This window comes from Takifugu flavidus, unplaced genomic scaffold (assembly GCF_003711565.1).
Source record: "Takifugu flavidus isolate HTHZ2018 unplaced genomic scaffold, ASM371156v2 ctg526, whole genome shotgun sequence".
In the NCBI taxonomy this organism is placed as follows: domain Eukaryota; kingdom Metazoa; phylum Chordata; class Actinopteri; order Tetraodontiformes; family Tetraodontidae; genus Takifugu; species Takifugu flavidus.
The window spans coordinates 19,461-37,560 of record NW_026622141.1 but is presented as its reverse complement, the minus strand read 5'-3'; the positions used below and the strand labels follow the sequence as shown (position 1 = coordinate 37,560).

At 43.0% G+C, this 18,100-nt stretch overlaps 2 protein-coding genes across 17 annotated transcripts in view; one reads left to right on the top strand and one right to left on the bottom strand.

The window, feature by feature from the left end:
* Nucleotides 1-1,308: 1,308 nt before the first annotated feature.
* LOC130520784 (uncharacterized) lies at nucleotides 1,309-8,940 on the top strand. The gene is made up of 3 exons (XM_057024519.1): nucleotides 1,309-2,374; nucleotides 2,466-2,556; nucleotides 8,787-8,940. The coding sequence occupies exons 1-3, from the start codon at nucleotides 1,525-1,527 to the stop codon at nucleotides 8,938-8,940; spliced, it is 1,095 nt and encodes a 364-aa protein (XP_056880499.1). The 5' UTR covers nucleotides 1,309-1,524.
* Nucleotides 8,734-18,100, bottom strand: part of LOC130520782 (NACHT, LRR and PYD domains-containing protein 14-like) — a 28,758-nt gene continuing 19,391 nt past the window's right edge. For 3 of the 16 annotated variants that reach the window (XM_057024498.1, XM_057024500.1, XM_057024505.1), the window contains 6 exons: nucleotides 13,970-14,143; nucleotides 13,034-13,207; nucleotides 12,729-12,902; nucleotides 11,629-11,802; nucleotides 11,231-11,404; nucleotides 8,734-10,715 (listed from right to left, as the gene is read on the bottom strand). In XM_057024498.1, the coding sequence (XP_056880478.1) occupies nucleotides 10,535-10,715; nucleotides 11,231-11,404; nucleotides 11,629-11,802; nucleotides 12,729-12,902; nucleotides 13,034-13,207; nucleotides 13,970-14,143 (1,051 nt within the window). In that variant the 3' untranslated portion in view covers nucleotides 8,734-10,534. Of the gene's footprint in view, nucleotides 10,716-11,230; nucleotides 11,405-11,628; nucleotides 11,803-12,728; nucleotides 12,903-13,033; nucleotides 13,208-13,969; nucleotides 14,144-14,273; nucleotides 14,448-18,100 lie in introns of all 16 variants that reach the window. The other 13 variants (XM_057024501.1, XM_057024506.1, XM_057024510.1 and 10 more) reach the window with 10 other exon arrangements.

Here is an 18,100-nt window from a genome sequence, read left to right as displayed (position 1 = left end):
GTACAGAAATGATGATGGTATGGAGTTTGGCAAGCTTTTGCTCATCTTGATTCAAAATGACACATCTGTGTATGTTTTGATGGATATCTACAAAGGCATCTTCCTTTCAGAATACCATCTGTATTCAGTGACAAAGGACAGTCTTGGGTTACACTGTATCAACATTAATGACCTGCCTGATTTCTATCCTTTGGTATCTTACATTCTTGGTGGCTACCAGGTCATTCCATTAAAACACAGTATTGTGGCAAAATAAAGTTCAGTTAAAGCTCACTTCTCAGTGTAAATTGTTAGACATTATGTGTAACCTGATGCCTTTATCTGCTCTGTTAACTTTATGCACTGCATATTTTTCTGGTCTGTTGGTTACATTTCTTTAGTACAAATATGAGTCACTTGGAGCAATCCTTCCTAGATAATATATAATGGAAGTCTTACCAGAACTTCCAGCAGTCGACAGAAACATCCTGAAAGACCACTTGGAGTCGAGACCTATGATGATCTACGCTTCGTGACGGAGGCTGATTTGATTTGATGAAAGCATTAAAACCTGTACAAGCCAGAAAGGTTCTTTCTGTTTGGAAACAGAAATGTATGTAAAACACCACACAAGTATCCAAATTCACAAGCAAATATGGATGTTGGGTAATATTGCACAGTGTGAATCGTAATCGTATTTATTTTTGTCATTTAAAGACCTAACTCCTGTTGGATCGCAATACCTCCCGTATTGTAACTGCTAATCCGCGTGTTCTTTGAATGAAGACTTCAAGAAGAAAAATGCCAATTTCAAAATGTATTTGACAATAGAACCAATTCGAGATACAAATATTACAGAGCTCCGGGCCAGTTCATAACCCTAGCAACAACAGAGTCAATTGCCAGGGCATGAAGTCTGACAACCTAACTATCCCTTGGCCCAGTCTTTTATAGTAACACACATGCAAATTCACAATGTTCATGCAATCCAATCCAGATCCCCTGCTGGGATGACCTCGTCCTCTTCCTCCAGTCCCATTTGGTGTTGGTAGAGTTCTTCTTTTCCATTGTTTTCCCAGGTGGCCAGATCCCATTCTTCATGCAAATGTGATCATCAACCCCCCTGATGTCCCGTTTACAATGAGTGTTTGACACCCCCTGCCTGACTGGTCCTGAGATTACAGTGGAACAAACAACAATCCTGTGAATGGAATGTCTCTGTTCTTTATACATTTATTATTGCTACTCTCACCTTGCTAACTCTAAGAGAAGACAGGAACATATGGTGAAACACATAACAACAAGATAAAGACAATTCTCAACACTCCTGAGAAAAGCTCACCATCATCTGTGGAAGCTTCGTCTACCCATTCGCTGTCATTGCACACCGTTTCACCGCAAAGTTCATCATCAACCTCCTCCGGTAGCCCAGGACTTGACACACAGTGGGATGACAACTTTGAAATTCCATGGAGTAAGTTTCCTGAGGAACTGATCCATTCTTTGGAGTTGGGGAGAAGGCCAAGCCCGAGGCTGAGGAGGCAAATGCTCCGGATTGTCGTGGCTGAGATGATGGGGAAATTCCGTCATGTGGGTAAAAGGCATGCAACTGACGTTGCAAAAAAAATGGTGGCAAAATATCCAAAGTCACTTCAAGATATAATAGAGGGTGATATTATTGGAACCGGCTACTATTCCATCGTCAAGCAGTTGCAAAACAGGATTGAAAATGAGAAGCGCACAACAACAACCAAGATAAGAAAAAGAAAGCATTGGGATAATGACTCAGACACAGATGTGGTCCCATTAGAAGAAAGAGCAGCAATGCAGGACACTTATGGATGCATTAATTGGAATGTAAAATTCCTCCCCATTGGAGAAACTCAAGTGAGCCAGCAGCAAAAGATGGAAAAACTCCAGAATATGTACCAACACTCAGATGCCAATCCAAAGGAGGTAACATGTCTGATGAAGTCCACTTTTTACACACAGCGTCAACATGTCAACCAGGGAAAAAGTATCAATTGCCTTAGAGAGGAGTGGCCATTTTTGTTTGACGAACTTGGCATGATAGTCCACTTCAAAGAACTTACTGGTATTGACATCAAAGAGACATTGACACATAATTTGGATTTGAAGGGGAAAAGGCTTCTCAACTACTTGACCACAGTTTGTGTCCACAAGAGCAAGAGATTCCATCAAACTTATGCAAGGCTTCAGAGGATGCGGGGACAGCAGAGTGGCTGCTCAGAAGAGGTGAAGGAGATGCTGCTGCTTCTGCTCAGCTACTTTGATGAGAAGGAGGAGTCCATGTTCTTCCATGTAGATGATACATGTCTGGCAGAAGAGGTTGAGCTAGGGCAGGTGCCTCTGACACCCACTATTATTGTCTGTGGTAAGTCTCTTGCATATGTGTCTGAATTTATTATGTGAGTGACTGAGTTATGACCACCATGCACTTATTAATATAACCTGTTAAATTATAGGCCAGTCCTGCTATTCCTCAACAAGGTACATGCTGAGTCTGGATCGGAACCTTGTCAACACAAAACATCTCTTCTTCATTTCTGCATTGTGGCTAATGTTTGGGAGCTACTACTGTTTCAACATCCATTATCCATCTGAGCTGGCTTCTACACTGGAGTTCTTCAAAGGTGAGTAAACATTTCCTGGGACCTGGAGTCCGTACTGCACCCAGAGCCAAGGCCGAGAGTCAGACCCAGACTAAGAGGCGTAATCACACCTGGTCTTGGTGTGGGTCTGATTCTCGGCCTTGGCTCTGGGTGCAGCATTGGTTTTGATATGACTTTGAGTCTTGGCTCGGACCCAGACTCAGACTGTTTGTTTATATATGCATGTGTGTATTCATCCATTCCTGTAGTCTTCTTTTAACTCATTAAAATGCTTAATATGTTTTTATATGCTTTTATTCTACAGGGTTTTTTCTTGATAAACCCAGAAAAAAGGAACCAAAGTAGAGAATAAAAACTCAAAGCGTCGTCTCAACGTGAACCCTCGAGTTCTGACCCTGATACAGGATCTCGCTGATCATGAGTGGCGTGAAGGCTAAACAAGGACTCTGTGACTGCTAGAGAAGAGGTGCTGTTAATTTTCACTTTGTTAAATATACAACATGCAAGTTTTGTTTTAAAGGCGCATTTTGTAACTTTCTATGAAGAGGTTCTGCCACCTGCTTGTTGTCCTTGTTATCCAACAATGTTCCACAGTATTGTAAAAATCTTGTCTATCTTCAATTACTCAAATAGAATATGTTTTAGCAAAAAATAACACAGATAAAGTATGACCTGTAACTCTGTCTGTTCAGCAGTTAAAAAGAGCCAATGCTTGAAAGTTCTTTGTGTTGGGGTCCAGGGTTGTGTTGCTGGTTTCTTCCTGCAGTGGCGTGGAGGAGCCACTCATCAGCCACGGCTGGCGCCGCAGGCAGACGCACCTACGGGCTCTCTTCAATCTACCGTGCTATTTAAGGACAGAACTCCTGTGTGTTGTGGCTTTAATGCTTTGTTCTGCCTGTTTCCCTTGCGTCTTCCCTGCTTGTTCGAGGTCTCCATGTCGTCTGCTGGACCTGCGAACGTGCAGAATCGGACTCCTGAGATTCCTGCAGTCCAGGAGGACTGCCTTTGTGTCCTTGGTGTCTTCCCGGCACGGTTGAGGTTCCTGTGCCGTCCGCAGGACCGGTGAACGTTCGCAGGTCCAGCAGACGACATGGAGACCTCGAACAAGCAGGGAAGACGCAAGGGAAACAGGCAGAACAAAGCATCAAAGCCACAACACACAGGAGTTCTGTCCTTAAATGGCACGGTAGATTGAAGAGAGCCCGCAGGTGCGTCTGCCTGCGGCGCCAGCCGTGGCTGATGAGTGGCTCCTCCACGCCACTGCAGGAAGAAACCAGCAACACAACCCTGGACCCCAACGTCTTTGCATGCTCTGTATTTTGAAAAAGTGAATCTAATTGTTTGCAACTAATCACAAAGGCTGTTCAATAAATTTCCTAAAAGTGATATTCTCTTGTCTTTTATCATGATGTATTTTTGCATTTTGGTTGTAGTTCTAATCATTTTAAACTGATTATTAAAACATACAGCTACTGCATATGAGTAGCTTGTATGTATAATATACAGAACAGCTCCATTTAACATGCAAAGTTTTACTGTTGTTCTACCAGTTTAAATAGTTTTTTGCCTGATAGTTCCACGTTAATTTTACAATTATTGATGCATAATAAGTAGTTACATGTAAAAAGTACAGGAAATGATCTATTTATATACAACAATGATCCATGAAATTGATAGATTTTTTTTGTAGAATTAACAGTTCAGCCTTGGCATTCACTGTAAAACCATTTACATATTTTCTTTGTAAATTTATCTACTGTCCTGTTGGTTTTTTTACAGGAATTCTCTGGTAACCCCAGCTGCCAGCGTTTTCCTGTAAAAACGACGGTCTTTTTCTAACAGTGTACAAGCAGCTTTTTTGATCAGGTGCATCATGTTTCTCACGAACACATGATGGTGCTGGAAAAACAATTTGTAGCCTGACCTAGAGGTCAAAACTCTGCATGGCGTGCACAGCTACTAGTTGCAGCTGGTGGTTGTGGCGGAGGAGATCCCAAACATATCTAGCAAGCTTGTTTGGAGCAGAGCTTGTCCACCACCTCTGACCCCACTCATCACAGAAGTCCCACCATATCCATGGCCAGGTGTGTTGGCAACATTGGAGCCAGCCTCAGGAAAAAGGTGTGTCAATATCTCAGAAGTGATGCATCAAGTTGACACAACCCAACAGAAGTCAAGCAACCCAACATGCTTCTCTGCCATGGAATTGCTGACAAAGCCACTCATCACAGACCAATTTTCCACATTACACCTGCGCCTGGTGCCATCATTTTGGAGGCATTTTGATATTTTTCTTGACCTCTCCAAGATCCACGCGGAAATCTGACACTACATTGTCGAGCTTCGTCTTGGCTCATTTGCACACTAACAGTGACTGGAGGTTGTGAATAGATGACACACAGCAAAGGGCAAAAAAACACCCAATTCTGCTCAGACTAATTTTATCTGACCACATGTACAGGACCAAAAATATGAAAACACGATGGGTTTAGGTTTCGTTTCGTTTATCGACTGTTATTCAAAACAGAACAAATTTCATAAATCCATAATAACAAATTCATATTCCACAAAGAACCAGTTGTCAAAACAATAAAATGGAATGCCTTGATCTCTACCTCTTTACATACTCTCCTTTTTTAAATAAAGGATTGATTGTCCCCCTGGTGGAGGGACAAAGAGAGGAGGCTAAAACTTTCGCGTTTGTGTCCCTCTTTCCGTGGATTTTTCCACTAACTGCAAATAATATTGTCGACTTATTGTGAGTATTAAAATGTGCTTCCTCAGCTTCTAAGATTTTGGGTCAGGGTTAGCGGAAAACGCAGCAGTTAGTGGAAACACGGTACAAAGTTTGATCATCCGTCACAACATTCCCGTCGACCAGCCGCAATGTGCGTCCGAAATACGCTCACGCTCATTGCGAACACGCAGGTTATTAAGCCGCATCTCGCAGCGGAACATTGATTCGAGACGACAGCAGTGAAAGAACAAAGTGCTACCTGAATATTAGAGGTTTTCCATCAGGGCGCGGTCACTCAAGCTGGAGCCCGAAGTTGAGAACTTTCACTTTCCCTTCTTCTTCCTCGACACGTCACGTGTTTGTGATTTGATCGCGTCATATTCGGCACAAGCGCCTCTCTTCAGAACAATTTGGTCCACGTTTTAACTGAAATACTGGGAAACAATTGGAGAGTTCGTCTGACAGATGTTCGTTTTGGGTGCGGAATCAAACTGTGTCAACTTTTTGATCTACAGGATCCCCTCTGGTTCAAAGTGTCCCCTATAGGATATTGACAGTACTGACCTTTTGGGGGCTGCACACACCTCTTAATTGTGGCTGCACCAACGGAGCTGATCCAGTTGTCATCAGCTGGCCAGTCTGACTACAGCTCATTAGGGGAAATTTGCTTATCTGGAGGAGAAGCTTTCAAAACTTGACGGGCTGGGGGGAAATGACTGTAATTTTGGAATCAGCGTGCCAATTCTATTTTTAATCAGAATAATTTGTAAATAAAAAAAACCCTCAACAGGATATTTTCAAATTGTTCCCCAGTGTAACTTCACCTGAAATTGTGGACTCCAGAATACCACCATTAAATCCATTTAATCACTTAATAGCTGTGGAATTTGAGCCATGAGAAAAATATCTCTCCATCATGATTTCCAGAATTTTTCATCAATATCTGAGATTCTTCGAAAGCTTCGCTGGTGTTGGGTTTTTATTGCTTCTACTTCATTTTCAGGCGCAGTTCTTTTATTTCAGATCAAATCAAATCATCTTTATTTGTAATGTCTGTTTAGTCAAACTTGGTGCTATGCAGAATCCCAGGGCCTGATCCCTAACAATCAACAGGAAAATCTCCCCTTTAACAGGAAGAAACCTTGAGCAGGACCAGGCTCAAGGGGGGGGGGGGGACCCTCCTGCTGATGGGGGGGTGGGTAGGGAGAGAGGAGGAGAAGGGGGAGGACAGGTAGAGGAGAGACAAGGCAGACATCATTTAAATCGTGTTAATTATAATAAGCTATCAATATAAGAGAGGAGAGCGTCAGTGGGGTCAGAGGTCAGTGTGCAGCCATGAGGTTGATTGGTTCAAGTCGATCATGAGAAACCTGAATTGTGTCAGAGGGCCACACCAACAATATCCGAAACTTAATTCTTCTCAGCTTTTTTACATTTTAAAACGCACTACATTATATAGTTTGAATAGCTGGTGCTGGTAATCGGAAGGATAAAACTATTCTGTAAAAATGTATGTTTAGCTTTGTGAAATTGTGTTGTATAGGTCAAATAAGAAAATAAAATCAATTGCTGAACCAGTGCAATTTATTTTAATGTGTTAATCTCCACAAAGAAAGAAAAACAACAAACAACAAGTTTATAGTGGTCCAGTAATGCGCTATAGTCACACACCAGTACAATTAACAATAACTCATGTTTTCCACCTGCTTTTCCATCTTCAGTGGGAATAATCCAGTGCGTTCTGGGACTGAACAAAGGTATTAAAAGCTGGCTGAATGTCTGAGGTGACTGAAGGACAGCTGAGAGGTGGTCATCAGTGATGGATCACCTGTGTTTGGATCTGTTGGACTTCATCACTGAGGATGTCCATTCACATACATACGTAGTTAGACCCAAAGAGGACGAGAATCTTCTGAGCAGGTGTGGAAAGTTCTCCTCTTTGAGGGAGGAGTAAAAGTCCAGCATTCATTATATACATCATTATCGTTTTAATATATTTTTCGATTATCTAAGGTATTTTTCTCCTTTTTTTATGATTATTTGATATTTAGACGCATCCTCATTGTCTGTATTTTCTACATATTAAATATTTTCATTGAAAAAAAATTAATGACTTCAGCACCAGCGTTCACAGAACGTAACTGAACATTTGTAAAATGACACCAAATACACAAACAATATTGGTCATTGAAACACATCAAAAGATCCTTTTCCCACAAACTCCTCAAGAGTCAGATTTACGATTTAAGAACTGAAAAAAGCATCTTATTTCACCATTTTTCCAGCAGCATACAACTCCTGATAATGCTTCATATCCCATCAGCATTCCTCTTTCAATTACACTCACAAACCAACACAAACATATACACAGGACCATATTTGTCCTATAAGGAACTTTCTTTTATAGCTATGGATAGAGCCCCATCTTGTGTTTTAAGAAATTCATTTATAAATAATAAAGTTTGCCTATTAAAGCACCAGCGAGAAAGCACCTGCCAGCCTGCGTGCGCCCCCTTGAGGTGAGGCAGAGTACTGTGTTGTGAAATATCGCGAATTGCATTTTATGTTATTGCTATTTTAATAAAAGTAGAGTAGTTTCGTAGGTAATACGAGAAGGATTAAAATGTGGGAAAGTGGATTGTGGGAACGGATCTGTATGTGAGCGTGTTAGTAAGAAGGAGGACCAAACAATAATGTGTGATATCTGCTTAGGTTAGGGTCCTCAGGCCCGTGCACCTGTGCGTAGGCTGAGAACCGCTCCAATATGGTCAAAACATGAGCAATGTGACTCGGCGAGCATGAACGTTCCCCTGCCTGTGTGAGAAATGTAGCTGATGCCGTCTGTGTAACGAAGATACGCCTCCTGCTGTGTAATCATGCCTGTTTTAATAAAAGAGACATCGCTGGGGAGGAGGAGGAGAGTCTCCGGGACGACGCGGCAGAGTTCGTGTCTGATCGGAGCGCCACCCCCCTGGCCAGGGGAAAAGTCTTCGAAGTCTGGTCTCAACTTGTGGTGAACTTTGTTCGTGCGCCTGTCTGAGTACACTTCTGAGGATTTCGACGACAACTGCCTGCCTCACCTGCTGACTTTCCTCTGCACTTTATTGGGCGGTCAGCAGGAATAGTTCTCTCACACGTGCATAAAAGACATTACACAGACTGCAGAAAGTCATGGTGTATAACCACCATTTCTGTAAAGTTCATATTAGCAATATGGCACACGTCATGCAACCCAGTTTGTATTGGATCGTGCAGTCAGACGTGAGGCCCAATTCTCCCTGCCTCACCCGGGGTTTCTGCCCTGGATTTGATCGGAAAAACAATTTTGACTTAATAAAATGGCAGAAATGTGTAGTCATACTCCAAATGCATTTTTAACACATATCAGTGGAAAATATTAATCTTTATTTTTGTACACTTTCTTTTTTCCTTTTTAGTGCCTCCCCTCCCCACGTCACTGTGTTAATTATGTCCTACCTGGTCAAGAGTGAATTCAGTACCCGACACTCAACAGCTGACTGGACAGTTGTGCCGTCAGTACTAACGGCCCAGTCGGAGCAAAGAACTGGTCTGTGCTGCAATTTTAAGTAAATATTGTCATTTTAAATTTCATAGACTCATGAACGTTCTACTTTGGAGAGAGTTGCTCTAATCAGAATAATTGGGAATTCACGCGATCTGATTGGCTTTTAGCGGATGTACCGTAATTTCACGACCACATGGCGCACTTAAGTCTTAAATCTTCTCCAACCTGGACGGGGCCCCTGATACTGCGGTGCGCCTTCAGAACTGAAGAAGCCTTCTGGACAGAAGGTGAAACATCTTCAAAAGAGAATTAAAAACCGTCCAGTTGACACAGAAAACTACCTTGGATAACTATGGCCTGGATCATTGAGAATCTACACAGACAAAATCTGTAAATGCTTTTCGACTTGCCGGCTTTCGCAAAATTGCTACATACATTGCTAAATACACGCTAGCATGCATGTTGTAAGCTATCGTAGCGGTATGTTTTACCATGCCCGCGCCCTATAATCCGGTGCGCCTGATGTATGTGTTAAATACAGAAATAGCACCTGTAACTGAGGCTGCACCTTTTAATACGGTGCGCCCTATGGTCGCGAAAATACGGTATATAGAACATAGGGCACGTTTGTGCGTGATATCACTCCGCGTCTGCGCAACGACAACAACCTCCTATCTTTAGTATTGCTGCGCCAACTGGTGGTCTTTTGGGTTGAGGATAGCAGTGATCTATATGTACCTATATGTAGCTATAGCGTCATTGGCCTCCACTCCAGCCACTCCTGGTAGTTCCTCAAAAACACTGAGTTTTTAGTGGATGCACAATCTGTGGAAGCCAACATAGAAATTTCTGAAGAGCCAAAGTTCTTGCAACAAAAATATAGTCCCCAATTAGGTTGTTTTGTTATCACACGACCCCGTCCCCATTATCTTAAGAGAATATAAAAGAATGAGTGGAGACAGAAGAGAGAATGAGACGTTTTTGGCGCGTGTCGCTCTTGATTTTGTTTATTTTTGCAGTAAACTTAAAGGAGGCCTTTTCACTTTATGTTTGATTCCATTTAAGCTGATATTCCATTCTTGACATCTTAAAATTTACAGGATTCATGGGAGATTTATTTGGTCATTTTGCTTCTTTTTATTTCCTATTTCCCACATTTCTTTTTGTTTATTAGATTGCAATAAATCATATAACATTTAACAGATTGACGAAAGTCAAATGACCTGCGGTTCCCACCGATAGCCGTCATTCTGATGGGTTTTTGCTGGTTGCAGCTGAAATATTCCAATGCTCCATGTCACAGAGACAGTAAATACTAAACCCTAAAGATTCTGAAGGCATGATGTAAAATAGTAACGTATAATACAGACATTTGAAGAGACAATTAAGAGAATGTTTCATGCTTATAAGAGTGGCCGAGGAGCCATTTAGAACTTTATAAAGATGCATTGTGTGATACCAGGAACTAATTTAACTTCAAGGCGAAGCTGCTTCTGCTTTGTCGACCATCGACTGATTCCTGAAAGTCCAACACCGCTTTTTAAAAACTGAATTTTTCATCTATGGAGGGAGTAGACGGCAGATGTTTCCACAGATGCTCTTCACCAGTGGTCAGTGAGTGATGCAGCAGATGAGCGGGAGTTGACTGGCTTCAACCAGCTACTGACTCAATGTCTCCAGCCCATAGTGTGGATTCTCTACGAGATCAGACAGCAGCTTCACTCCTGAATCCTTCAGCTGGTTCTGTCTCAGGTCCAGTTCTCTGAGATGGGAGGGATTGGACCTCAGCGCCAAGGCCAGAGAGTCACAGCTGATCTCTGATAACCTGCAGTCCCTTAATCTAAATAAAGAAGGGAAACTTTTATAAGGTTATAAGTAAAACCAGTATTAATTTGAAAGGTTAATCAAAGGCATGATCTGTAAATATTTAATTTAGTTACAGGTAAAAAAACGATAGCAATATGTAATTACCACAATTCCAACCTCTCAGGTTTGCACTGTTCCAGAGGAGAATATATATTGTTATGGCCCTCACTCTTCCCAGGTTCTCCCCATCTCATCATGGAGATCCATCTCACCTGTGGCTCATCTTTAAAGGCACAACCTGTCTTAGATGACTTCCTGTCCCTCACCATCTCCCTCCTCGTTGGCTGGTGTCTACCAGGCACCCTCACCTAGTTTTGTCTAATTTTGGTTACCATCTGTCGGCTTTTTCATTGTCCTTAAATCAATTTATCATGAATAAGTGGTCAGCGTGTGGCCCTCCCTCCTGAAGGAACTGGGCACAACACACACACTCAGAAAGTGTGAGGACCCTCGGATGGAATAATGGACATTTTTGAGAATGGTGTTTACCTCAGAGTTTCCAGTCGGCAGTTTGGAAAGTGGAGAAAACCACAGAGCAGCTTCACCCCTGAATCCTCTAGAAAGTTGGAGTTCAGCTCCAGAACCCTCAGATGGGAGGGATTGGACCTCAGCGCCGAGGCCAGAGAGTCACAGCTGATCTCTGATAAACTGCAGTCAATCAAACTAAAAAATGCAGGGTAAGGTTATACGGTGCAGGTCTGCATGTTATCTGCGTCAGTACTAAACCTACGTTAGTTCTTAGTTGGGTCAGACCTGAATTCACGATATTGGCTAGAAAGATTTTTAATAAATAAATAAAAAAATTTTGGTGCATCACAGCAGTATTGATAACAGCCTCACTTCACCATCTTAGCAGCTGGTATATAGGTAGAAAAAGGAAGACTGACCTGAGCCTCTCCAGTTTACAGTTTGGACTGTCCAGTCCAGAACAGAGCCGCTTCACTCCTGGATCCTTCAGCTGGTTCTCACTCAGCTCCAGAACCCTCAGATGGGAGAGGTTGGACCTCAGCACCGAGGCCAGAGAGTCACAGCTGGTCTCTGATAAACTGCAGTCCTTTAATCTGAATGACAGATAAAAGATGCCATTTTACAGTTCTTGCACATACAGTCATCATTTAGGCTGTGTCCGAAACCACACCCTCGTTCCCTATTCACTACTCACTACATGGGGGACATGGATTGAGTGAACTACGTAGCGCACTCAATTCAAAATTAGCTTTCGGACACTACGGCGCACGTAAAATGACGTTATGTTGTCGCATAATAATAACGAATCGTTCCCCGGGAAAAGTGGCCAGGTCCATTTAATTATTTTAACCCATCCGAAACATACCCAAACACATTCAGCGATCGTTTCTTTGAAAATGCAATATTTTACCCTATTATAATCTTTATATAATAATAATAGATTAAAATATTAATGTCAATAACAATAACATAACACTTCCTTATTATCTCAAATAATTAGTGTCCGGTGACATTTCCGGTGACGTAATCTAATAAGATGCTTATAGTCGCGTATAAATAAATAAAGGCAAAAAACATATTTAAAATGGAGGCAGCAATGTTCCACTAAAGTGAAAGAATTTTACGCTCTAGTAAGATATGTGAAACAAATAGCATATAATAATAATAACATAATATTACATACATTTGTACGTCATTACTGCTCGTTTACCCGCCATCGACAGATTACCACGTGATACCGTAAAGGCTGATGGGATATATTACCGAGTTCGGGTGCATCGGTTGTACACTACTTTTTGCAGTGCATTGTGGGATACATTGAGTGCACTCGCGATGCTCACTAAGAATTCGGACACTATTTCAAAATGGCGTCCACACGATTGAGTGCACTATGTAGGGTACAGGGGGTGGTTTCGGACACAGCCTTAGTGTTGGTTCATAAAAGCCGGCAGTTCCTTCTGCCACCATAAACCAGATCAGCTTTCAGTCTTTTCATTTCAGTATTTAATTTACTGCATACCTGAGAGTCTCCAGCTTACAGAGAGGATCCTGGAGAAAACCACAGAGCAGCTTCACTCCTGGATCCTTCAGCTGGTTCTGACTCAGGTCCAGTTCTCTGAGATGGGAGGGATTGGACCTCAGCGCCGAGGCCAGAGAGTCACAGCTGATCTCTGATAAACTGCAGTCAATCAAACTAAAAACCACAATAAATCCCATTTGTTTCAGTCAGACGTGTTCAGATTTTGCTTTGCTTAGTTACAAATAAATCTGCTTGGAATCTTTGTAGATGAATGAAATACGGACTTTAGACACAGCTGAACTGACCTGAGAGTCTCCAGCTGACAGTTTGGACTCTCCAGTCCAGAACAGAGCAGCTTCACCCCTGAATCCTCTAGACTGTTGGAGTTCAGGTCCAGAACCCTCAGATGGGAGGGATTGGACCTCAGCGCCGAGGCCAGAGAGTCACAGCTGATCTCTGACAAACTGCAGTCAATCAAACTAAAAAAAGAAAAGAGATTAGAGATCACAACACATAAACACAACAGGTTCTCCGTTCCATCCTGGGGGCCTGTCTATGTGTCATGGTAATGGTATAGGTGCACGCATAGGTTAGGGGGTGTTTGGGGCACATCAGGAATCATGGGAGGTCGACAGAGATCGAGGATCATCCAGGTCCTACATCCAGGAAAGGCATGAAAGGAGGAGATCTCCCACGTCGGCAATGGATCCTCCTCAACCAGGTTGGCGGCCCTGGTTGAGTCCCCAGCTTATTGCAGGGCCCTAAGTCAGCAATTAGGGGTTCGGTACCTGCTCAAGGGTACATTGGCAGTGCTCTGGAGGTGTTCAGGGGCCTGCTCCACTACCAGAACACCATGTTTTGTCCACACCAGGGTTTGACCTGAGAACCCTCTCATCCCAGTCCACAACAGACTATATCAGCTTTGTGTTGATGCAGAACGGGTCCCTGGCTTTGATCTTAAAGCTGCCGACTATGTTATCTAACCTTGTATTAGTCCAGCAAATATACGATACTGTGGGTGGATGTCACAGTATGTGCTCTCCGAGTGCTTTTTTACCTACTTCACAATGGGTTTTTCATCCTCATATCTGCTCCCCCCTCACCTGTGATGTTCCTCACCATTTCACCTTGAGTGCTGCTTTCAGAACCTCTGACTGTCCTTTTATTTTCAGTGGACCTTTAGTAATAATCTTTATAAGGAAGTAAATCGTACTGTTGAACAGTAAAATACATGAACTCACCTGAGAGTCTCCAGCTTACAGAGAGGATCCTGCAGAAAACCACAGAGCAGCTTCACTGCTGGATCCTTCAGCTGGTTCTCACTCAGCTCCAGAACCCTCAGATGGGAGGGATTGGACCTCAGCGCCGAGGCCAGAGAGTCACAGCTGATCTCTGATAAACTGCAGTCCTTTAATCTAAAAACCACAATAAATCCCATTTGTTTCAGTCAGACGTGTTCAGATTTGCTTTGCTTAGTTACAAATAAATCTGCTTGGAATCTTTGTAGATGAATGAAATACGGACTTTAGACACAGCTGAACTGACCTGAGAGTCTCCAGCTTACAGTTTGGACTCTCCAGTCCAGAACAGAGCAGCTTCACCCCTGAATCCTCGAGACTGTTGTAGGTCAGGTCCAGAACCCTCAGATGGGAGGGATTGGACCTCAGCGCCGAGGCCAGAGAGTCACAGCTGAGCTCTGATAACCTGCAGTGCCTTAAACTGAATAAAGACAAAATACAACCTGTCAGATATGAGCAGATATGTTGAGTCCACACTCGTTTCTGAAAACCTGAACAGGAAAACAGTCGACAGAACATCTGGTGTTTCAGATAGTCACCCAAAAATAATCGGTCAGAAATGGAGATGTTCTTCAGGAGGTATAAAACAGAACAGAGATGGCTTTAAAGTTAAATTCCCAGCTGTAGCTGTGAACAAGATGACCTTTAACCTTCAGACATGGAATTTAAAAGCTTCTAACACTGGACAACACGAGAAGAACAAAGTGTCTGGTGAGATCACTCAATGGAGCCTTTTCCTGACAGAGTCACTCATGTCTGCTGTTAACAGCCTGTGTTCTTAATCACATCTGGACTTACACGGCCTTCCTGCAGTTCCTCACAGCTGGAATCAGGCGACGTCGTCCCTCCACTGAGGCGTAGTACTGCTGCAGGTTCAGCTCATCCAGAACCTCCTCTGACATCTGCAGCAGGTAGGCCAGAGCTGAACAGTGGATCTCTGACAGTCTCCTCTCTGATTTCTTCTCTGACTTCAGGAACTCTTGGATCTCCTGATGGACTGACTGATCCTTCATCTCCATCAGACAGTGGAAGATGTTGATGCTTCTGTCTGGGGAGATTTCATCACTGTTCTCCTCCTTCAGGTTTTTGAGGACCTTCTGGATGGTTTCTGGGTGGTTCTCCATCTGATCCAACAGTCCACCCAAGATCTCTTATTGGACTCCAGAGAGAGACCATGAAGGAAGCGAACAAACAAGTCCAGGTGGCCATTTTTACTTTTGAGAGATTTCCTTAGTGCTCTCCTGAGGAAGACATCAAGAGATGTGACTGGATCGTTATTTAACAACCCAGCAAACCAGGAAAAGGGGTTTGATTTTGAATATTTTGGGAAAGACTCCATAATCCTTTTATTGATGGTGTAACAGTGGAACATGTAGACGGCAGCCAGAAACTCCTGAATGCTCAGATGAACAAAGCAGTAGACTGATTTCTGGAAGATCACACTCTCTCTTTGAAGATCTCTGTACAAACTCCTGAGTGCACCGACACCTCGGAGACGTCCAGTCCACATCGCTCCAGGTCTTCTGAGTAGAACATGATGTTTCCTTTCTCCAGATGTTCAAACGCCAGCCGACTCATCTTCAGAAGGAGTTCTTTGTCCGCCTCAGTCAGTTCCTCTGGTCTCTGCTTTCCTCCATACTTCTGCTTCTTCCTCTTTATCTGAACCCTCAGGAAGTGTGAGTAGAGGTCAGTCAGGGTTTGGGCAGCTCTCCTCTCTGGTCTCTGGTCATCATGTCCTCCAGAACTATAGCAGTGATCCAGCAGAAAACTGGGATCAGACACATGATGTGGAGGCTCCTGGAGGCCTTGATGTGTGAGATGATTCTCTTGGACAGATCTTCATCACTGAACCTCCTCCTGAAGTACTCCTCCTTCTGGGAGTCAGTGAAGCCTCGTACTTCTGTGATCCTGTCAACACACGAGGGAGGAATCTGATAGGCTGCTGCAGGTCTGGAGGTGATCCAGATGAGAGCTGAGGGAAGCAGGTTCCCCTGGATCAGGTTCACCAGGAGCACCTCAACTGACGATACTTGTGTGACATCAGAGATGACCTGATGCTTGTTGAAATCCAGTGAAAATCTGCTTTCATCCAGGCCATCAAAGATGAACAGAAGTTTCCAGACAGTCAGATCTTCTGCTCTGATCTTCTGTAATGTTGGATGGAAAACATGAAGCAGTGAGAGAAGACTGTGCTGCTCATCTCTGATCAAGTTCAGCTCCCTCCATGAGAGCGGAAGCACCAGACTGATGTCTTGGTTCTCCAAACCTTCTGCCCAGTCCAGACTGAACTTCTGCACTGAGAAGGTTTTTCCAACGCCGGCGACACCGTTGGTCAGAACCACTCTGATGTGTCTCTGTTGCTCAGATAAGACTTTGAAGATGTCCTGGCACTTGATTGGAGTGTCCTGGATGTTCTTCTTGGAGGTTCTCTCAAGCTGTCTCACCTCATGTTGTATGTCCACCTCCTCACTTTGTCCCTCAGTGATGTAGAGCTCAGTGTAGATCTTGTTCAGCAGGGTTCCACCTCCTGCTTCATTTGTTCCTTCAGTCAGATGTTCACATCTTCTCTTCAGACTCATCCTATGACCTTCTATCAGCTCCTGCAGATCACCTCCTGAAAATAAGTAAACCAATGATTTCCATCTCTCATAAATCATCAACACAACTACAAATTCATGACATCACAAGTTCAATTTTATATTGAACAATTTTACTTTGTTTGGGCTTCATTTCAGCATCTCCAGATCTGCTTCCAGATTGTGAACAAGAGGACTCTCCTGGTGGAGCTGACTGGTCCCAGTTTGATAGGATGTGCTCCCCCCTCTCACTATGAAACACATCTCTATTAGTCCTTTGATTTATAGGATGAAAAAACCTGATCAAGACTCAATATTGTTCCAGCATTTATGTCTGAATTCATCGATCCTTGTTTCTAATCAACAATATTCACATTAAGTATGTAAGTATATGACTGTCTGAGGTTTAAGTGTTAAACATCTCCAATAATAAACTCACAACCTGCTGCTGTTAATGTGACTAACAGCTGGCACACAAACACATCATCACGCTTTAGTTTTCTTACATTTCCTCTGAACTTCTGAAGTTTATCACTCCATCTTTGGACATGTCACTCTTCAGGGACACACAGCTGGGCACTGTGGACTCTGCTCTGTCCTCGTCCATCCTGAGGAAACATCAGAAATTGTGATGAGACTGATGAAGGTAAATAATCTGTAGAGGTTGTAGTTAAATAATCCCAATTCACTGCATTTTTATCAAACAGGAACATTTCTAATACATTCTGGCTAATAACTGAATCAATAAATCAATGATGTATCTGTATAATTTTCATGTTTTCAGAGTTTAAGCTGCTTTTTTTTAACTGTTCCCTGCAGTGAGAAAAGAACTGGCACCTTTTCCAGCCCCTCATCCTGCAGCACTGAATGTGCTCTAAAGTTCTTTCCAGAGCAAACGTCTCTGCACTTGCAGCAACATGTTGTAGTCATGGATCCGTGAGGAGAACCGGATACAGTTTTTTGATCCCAAAAAACCAACGGTGGTCCGGCAACGACGGGGACGCTGGTTGTTGGCACACCCATCATAAAGAGCTGGATAATCGGGTAAACATAGTAAGAGACAACACAATTGTGGTCTTTTTTTGACTGGGGAGAAACTGGCACAAAGGAAAGCCATCAGTCATTTATTATGATTTGCTTCACCTGGTGCACTGGTGTCAGCATGAGGGCACGTTCAAGAACAGTAGCAGACATTCTGCAACAGTTTAACACTGGTACATTGGCCCGACAACACTGGTTTTCCACAGGCCAACATGGTGAAAGGACTGTCTTCAGCTCAGCCAATAAATTATTTGGTGCTACATAAACATACTAGTCAGGACTTTTTAACTTCCCTCATTTGTTCCCCTCTTCAATTATTTCTAGAATCCAAGTTCTCAAAGATCACTGCTCTATTTAAAATAGATGAAAGAAATGACACCACTCCTGCATTTCTTTCACAGTGGTTCCACAACATAGAACAATAAACCACTGTGAGAAAACCTGCAACATTAACCAA